We start from the raw sequence: 6865 nt of genomic DNA, 5'->3' as shown, positions 1-6865 counted from the left end.
AACTAAAACTGTGACGGTCAACTAGTCATAGTGAAAGTAGAATCGTATTCACAAGCAACCAGTGACACACTTCCATAATACTTAATCTTGCTTTATTTTCTTACCAGGTACACTTTATATAAGATGGTAAAGTGCGTAGCTTCTCAAACCTTGGAGGGGGATCGGGAGAGTGAACAAACAATCTGGTTTTACATTCAGATCTTAAGACAGGATTGTTGTGCTCTTCTGTGTGAGTATGGAGAGAATGGATATTGGAGAGGTGCATTGTACAGGGGATAGGAACAGTAGAACATGTATGAACACAGGTTTTAGGCACATTAGCCTATTCCATTCAACACTTAGTTCTGCAGTCATAGGATAGATTAGAGTCCCACTCAACTTGAATGAGGGACAACTACGGTATTCATTGAGGGACAATACCTTAGTGAATCTGTTAGTTGACATGGCTTGGCTGAAGGGGACAGAACAATCTGAGGGCTAACTTTTTTGTGCTACTTTCCTTAAATCATCATGCGCATATTCTATGAATTATTTTAAATACATATTTAAAAAAAAAAAAAGTAAATTTCTTTCCCCACATTGTGTTTACCTCTGATTGTGCTGCTTTGTGGGGTGATGTCCCCATGTAAGACAAGATCTGGGTCCTTAGTAGTCTAGTCATCCCTGTTGGTCGGCTACAAAGAACCCCACTATGTATATCATACATGTCTACAATGGGGTTGTGGGGCTAGGTCATTAAAGCTGTACAACCATTCATCCTCAATGCTGCCCTATGGCAGTGTGAGTCTGTCTTCATACTATAGGCCTACAGGATTAGAGTAGAAAGGCTTTAATGACTGACATTGTCAATCACAGCAGTAGTAAAATTTAACACTTTTCTATACATTACTCTGACCAGGATGTGGTTGATTTAGAGCTAACTGACTTGGAGAAGGTTGTGGATTCTCCTGGATTCCAAGGTGAGGAAGGTTGATCCAGCTTGGGACAAGTGCAGCAGCATACCCATAATGCATTGCCTGGCTGGAAAGGCTATCCCTCAGCATGTTTGGATTGAAGCCTGTTTGTTCTGGATGGGTGAGTACTTCTGCATCCTTTCCATTAGTTTATGGGGTTACAGCAATTGAATAGTGTAGAGTGATCCTCTCGATTGCTATTCTGACTAATAGGTCTTTCTGGGACCTTGACCCAGGTACTAGAGGAACTCTGTTAGATGGATTCTATTCTTGCCAGTAGAACATGGCTCCTGGCTACTGTGATGTGAAACTACCTGATTGGAGAAGTGAGAATTGAACTTTCCCAGTGATACTATCCTAGGACAGGACCCTTTAGTTTAAACCACTGTTCATATGTCACAAGTATGTTAGGCTTTTCAATCAAAAACACTGCTCAAACTTTGATGTACACATTTTACAGGGTCAACATCTCTGATATCAAAGCTTATTGAGAGCATTGGTTCTTTGTACATAAAAATGACATTTTTCCTGTCATGGAAAATGGAGTAACACTATATACAGGTGCACAGGGCTAATTCATTGTAGACAGTGTAGTTCTAACCAGTCCCTCTTGATTCACATCGGCAGACCCACGTCTATGAAGCTGGAGGAGGTCTGTTGAGCCTGCAGGCATCCCCAGTGAGAGCTGAGCAGGGACGGTAGAGAAACCGAGACACCCCACTACCTCATTTTATCTGATCGGGGCTGAGCCACTCTGGCCTACTTATTGCCCCCGCTTCTTGGAGGTGGTGACACAGGGCGAGACATCTCACTGACTCATTTATTCTGGTCATGGTTGGGCGAGCGGGAGGGGACAATAAGTAGACAAGAGCCAGCTGTTCCCTCTGACGTGAGCATGGCAGACAGGAACCTTTAAACGGCTTGAGTAAACTATCTTATTTACTATTTTGGGCTAAGGGCCTTGGGGTACTCAGGGTGCAAGATACCCCAGGCAGGCTGCCCTGAACAAGGGGGGAAGTAGAGACCGTTCTGAGGTCCATTCCCCCCTGCTCCGCTCTAGTGATGATTGGACTGGATTGTGTTCTTTCCATTCCAGCACAGCTCTGGTGGTGGAGCCAAGCCCTCGCTTAAGATTTGTAGAATCCACTCTGGAGAGGAGAGGCAGCTTATCCAGAACTGAGTTTACACATTGGTCTTGTGTGTGTCCATGAAGGTAGCATGGGAGTGTGTGTGTGTGCGTGCATACATGCACATACGTCTCTGGTGGCCCTCAGCTGTTAAATGCCACACCACACAGTTAGGTGCTGTCTGAGCTTGTCTCTTGGGCGTCCGTGGCGTTGGCAGTGGCATCGTTGGGCATCTGGGACTCTGGCACCTCCCCAGTCACAGCCACCCGGATCACCTTGAGCCAGCGCTGTTTCAGCTCTTCGCTCTCGGCCACGAAGCTGTGGACAGACTTGGACTGGGACAGACGGAAGCTGGCTGGAGGGTCGGCAGGCCGGGGGCTGTCCTCCACAGAGTAGCCCAGCAGAGGGATAGAGGACTGGGCCTTCACATCCTGAGAGAGGGGAGGAGATGGAAAAGGTAGAGATCATTTATATCATAACTAGGGCCAGGAGTTTTCCCTGGTCAGATCAAAGAGTGAGGGGGGAAAAACTCCTGGAACCATTCATAACACCCCGTGCTTCACAGTGGTAGAGCATGTTGCTGTGATTGACAGTATCCAGATGACGTGGCTGACCTGTGGGGCTCCGTAGAGGTAGAGAACCAACGCCTCCTTCTCTGGGATGACGCACCACACCTTCCCCCAGGGCTTGTTCTTCTCACAGTGCTGCAGGAAGCCACAAATGATACTGCTTCCGGAGAACTGAGCCGCCTCGATCTGGGGACAAAGGAGTGCTGTTTAGACACAGAGCATATGGGGCGGCAGGTAACCTAGTGGTTAGAGCGTTGGACTAGTAACCGAAAGGTTGCAAGATCATATCACTGAGCTGACAAGGTAAAAATCTGTCGCTTTGCCCCTGAACAAGGCAGTTAACCCACTGTTCCTAGGCCGTCATTGAAAATAAGAATTTATTCTTAACTTACTTGCCTAGTTAAATAAAGGTAAAATAAAAATAAATAAAATAAAATATGCAGACGCAGTTGTGGATGTGTGTCTGTTTTCCCCCTTACCTCCAGAATGCCCTTCTTCTTGCCTTCGGCCTTCTCCTCTCCAGTCAGGATGGAGTAGCAGTCCTTACACACCTTGTTGATCTTGTTGCTATCGTACTCCAGGGCCACTTTATTGTCTGAGCACTTCCAACACACAACCTGATACAGGGACAGAAGAAACATCAGTCTAATCCAGAATGAACGACATACAGTGACAACTAGCCAAACAGCCAGCCGTCAAATGGGTTGAGTGTAGCATTTAGTATAAACACGTTATAATGGGTGCTGAGGGAGAGAGAGAAGGGTGTCGAACGGACGCTTCTCACTCACATATCCGCAGGCTCGACAGTGGTGTCTCCGTCGTGTCAACGCATTGAAGGGCTCTTTACACTTCATACACATCGTCACCTCCTTGTCCCGAATCCAGCGAGGAGCGCGTTTCCCCAGCTCTGCAGTCTAGATTACAATACATACAGACACATGTAGCTCAGACACGAGAAGGTCATTGGTACAGATACAGGACCTAGTGATAGAGGAGTAAGAGGTCAGAGGTCATTGTGGTGGCACTCACTGACACTTCCTCCACGTCTTTGGAGGCGGACTTGAACGTCTCGTTCTTCTGATGGAAGATCTCAATGGTTTCCTGGAAAGCCTGCAGGCCATACGTACACAGACAGAGACATGGTCAGTAATACACACCCAAATCTACTGAACATACAGGAAATAGAACTAGAAGATAGTGTAAACCAATAAGAATGTGATTATGTACCTTTATCCAATTGTCCTTGTCTTGTTCGGAGCTGAAAAATACAATGAAAAAACAACAACAGTAGTGAGCTATTTTCTCAGTTGTGGGATTGTGGTGTAACTGTTATGTAGTGAGCTGAGCTGTGGTTTGGGGTAACCGCAATGACTCCAATCTATAGAATGTTATGTTACACTACTGTTTATCATGAGCTGTAGTAGTGCACCTATCATACACTAAGCCCCCATAGGGTTTGCATAGAATTTGGGTGGTACAGTTATCCATATTGTTAGCAATAGGCCGTGGGACTGTAGTATACAGTTAACAACTATTTTGAGAATCATGGCTGTAGAGAGTTTTCATACATATGGCCATAGGGTGGAGTAGAACACTTATCTTGAGAACAATGGCAGTTATCCATGAATGGCTCTGTAGGGTGTATTAAGGGTGTAGTATGGGGTGGATTGAGATCTTGCCTGGCTTGCAGCTCCAGAGTCCTCTCCTTGCCAGACACCTGGAAGGTGTGAGGGTAGTCTTCGTTGATGGTCTCCAGCACCTTCATGCCGTCGATGCCGATGCGGGTGCGCACCGTGTACTTGGGCCCTCCCAGGCTGAATTTGGGCACGCAGTACAACAGCATGTTGTTGAACTGAGGGGGAAACAAAGAAACACCTGTGATTAATGCTTGCTTTGCTAATATATTGCTTCAGACTTGGCTGAGTATACGGATCAAGTGAAATGTGTGTATGTGAGTTTCTCACCAGGAAGAGGTATCTCTCCATAGCCGAGGTGTTCCTGGCAGCCAGCTTCAGGATGTGTCCCTCCTTGATGAACTCATTGGAGGCGTTGACGATGTCCTCCTCCTCCCCCAGCATCTCATAGATCTCCAGCAGCTTCTTCAGATTCTCCTGAGAAGGGAAGGGGTTCAAAATGCTTGGTTGGGTTCAAGCACTAGCCAAAAAAAGTATCTCAGAGTAGGAGTGCTGATCTAGGATCAGCTCCCCCCCCCCCCCCGTCCATGTAGTCTTATTCATTAAAATCTTAAAGGCAAAACTGATCCCAGATCAGCCCTCCTACTCTGACAAGCTTTTTGAATACAGGTCCTGATTTTATTTCAGATTATAAGAGTGGTGTGCTATCAGTGGGACTGTACTTACAGATTTTCGAATGGCACTGTTGGAGTGTGTGGCTGCCATGGCAATGATGTCCAATGACTCTGAGAAACATGGAATGAAGGGATGATTCATTTTGACCTGTCTGATAAAAATGTTCTACAATTGTGAACAACAGATTTGCTTATTTTCAATGTAAGGCAAGTGTTTTAACTGGGCATTGGAGGATTCAAATGTCTTCCATTTTTAATGTGAAGTAAATTATACATGATTATAATGATAAGAAGTCTGTCAAAATGAGTTACATATAATCCTGCTCAACTGTGTTATATTATGAATAGTAAAAGCACTCCTGTGAATTTCCAGCGTTGTACTCACTCTCTGCATCTCGGCGGTCGGGGTCGTCCTGAGGCAGTTTCTTTAGGTAGTCTTTGAGTAGCATCTCGTAGCGGGGAACTCTCTGTACTGGCTCCAACATGTGGTGCTGGAGCGTCAGACTGCCACACACCTCCTGGCTCTGACAAACACACAGCAAAACAGTCCACTGTCACTTCAAGGTTGAAGGCTTAAAAGTAAGTCGCACAAATTGTTTGAGGCATATCCATTCAACAGGATCAGTGGACACAACCATAAGTTAATCAATTGTTCCATGACTATTTATTGTAACAGTTTCTGTTTTATTTGATTGTTGTTTATTTAGGTTACCACTGGAGGGCACCCTTACCTTGTTTTCTAGTTTCCAGGTTACCCTGATTATTACTTATTGGATTCACCTGTGTTTAATTGCCTTCTCTGTGCACCTGTTTGCCTTGTTATTTAGGTTCCTCAGTTAGCCTGTATCTGTGCTGAGGTCTCATGTTTTATTAGTGTGCGGTTGCCTTGTTTCTGTCACGGAACCCAAACCGGCTGTGCGCCATCGTGCATACATTTATTTTGTCTCCCTATACCAAACGCGATCATGACACGCAGGTTAAAATATCAAAACAAACTCTGAACCAATGACATTAATTTGGGCACAGGTCGAAAATCATTAAACATGTATGGCAATTTAGCTAGTTAGCTTGCACTTTACCTGAAATGCACAAGGTCCTCTACTCCGACAATTAATCCACACATAAAACGGCCAACCGAATCGTTTCTAGTCATCTCTCCTCCTTCCAGGCTTTTTCATCGTTGAACTTATATGGTGATCGCATCTAAACTTTCATAGTATTACCACAACGACCGGCAAAACAGTTAGTCTTTCAATCACCCACATGGGTATAACCAATGAGGAGAAACACATGGGGACCTGCTTCTATAAACCAATGAGGAGATGGGGGAGGCAGGACTTTCAGCGCGATCTGCGTCAGAAATAGAAAGGAGTCCGGTCTGGTCAGCATGTAAGTAAAATATCTGGATTTACCCTTACCTCTGTTTGCTGTGTTTCTCTGTGCCTGAGTTTGAGTTCGTACAAGCATTATTGTTACAATTTATAGTACAAATCAATATTCAGATAGTTTTGGGCTATCTTTCTCCTAGTAAACCAAATGAGAGTCCTCGGCTCAAAGCTATTATATGTATATCCACAGGTAAATGATAATGGTGCTATAGTTCAAAACTCAGATCATGTTGTTGTGTCTTTGGCATCATTAATGGTGAAGACTGTTATTTTATCAAATCAATTCTCTAATTATTATTATGTGATTAAACTAATCATGTAAATGTAATTAACTAGGAAGTCGGGGCACCACGGAAAATCTTCAGATTAAAGTTATAATTTTCCCAATATAACTCTTCAGATATTTCAATATCTGATCAATTAGTCTAATTATTCTTTACCTTACGTCAGTCTGATTTCAAACGTCATAGAATTCTTGGTTATCTGCACGAACCCAGCCTAAACCATGAATCATCCATAC

At 44.4% G+C, this 6865-nt stretch overlaps 1 protein-coding gene across 10 annotated transcripts in view; it reads right to left on the bottom strand.

The window, feature by feature from the left end:
• Positions 1-73: 73 nt before the first annotated feature.
• Positions 74-6865, bottom strand: part of fgd4a (FYVE, RhoGEF and PH domain containing 4a) — a 103095-nt gene continuing 96303 nt past the window's right edge. For all 10 annotated transcript variants that reach the window (XM_029696853.1, XM_029696852.1, XM_029696856.1 and 7 more), the window contains 10 exons: positions 5343-5481; positions 5010-5068; positions 4614-4760; positions 4329-4501; positions 3877-3907; positions 3679-3759; positions 3438-3563; positions 3129-3266; positions 2695-2835; positions 74-2511 (listed from right to left, as the gene is read on the bottom strand). In XM_029696853.1, coding sequence (XP_029552713.1) covers positions 2251-2511; positions 2695-2835; positions 3129-3266; positions 3438-3563; positions 3679-3759; positions 3877-3907; positions 4329-4501; positions 4614-4760; positions 5010-5068; positions 5343-5481 — 1296 coding nt within the window. In that variant the 3' untranslated portion in view covers positions 74-2250. The remainder of the gene's footprint in view (positions 2512-2694; positions 2836-3128; positions 3267-3437; positions 3564-3678; positions 3760-3876; positions 3908-4328; positions 4502-4613; positions 4761-5009; positions 5069-5342; positions 5482-6865) is intronic.

This window comes from Salmo trutta, chromosome 17 (assembly GCF_901001165.1).
Source record: "Salmo trutta chromosome 17, fSalTru1.1, whole genome shotgun sequence".
In the NCBI taxonomy this organism is placed as follows: Eukaryota; Metazoa; Chordata; class Actinopteri; order Salmoniformes; family Salmonidae; genus Salmo; species Salmo trutta.
This window is presented reverse-complemented; position numbering and strand designations above follow the sequence as displayed.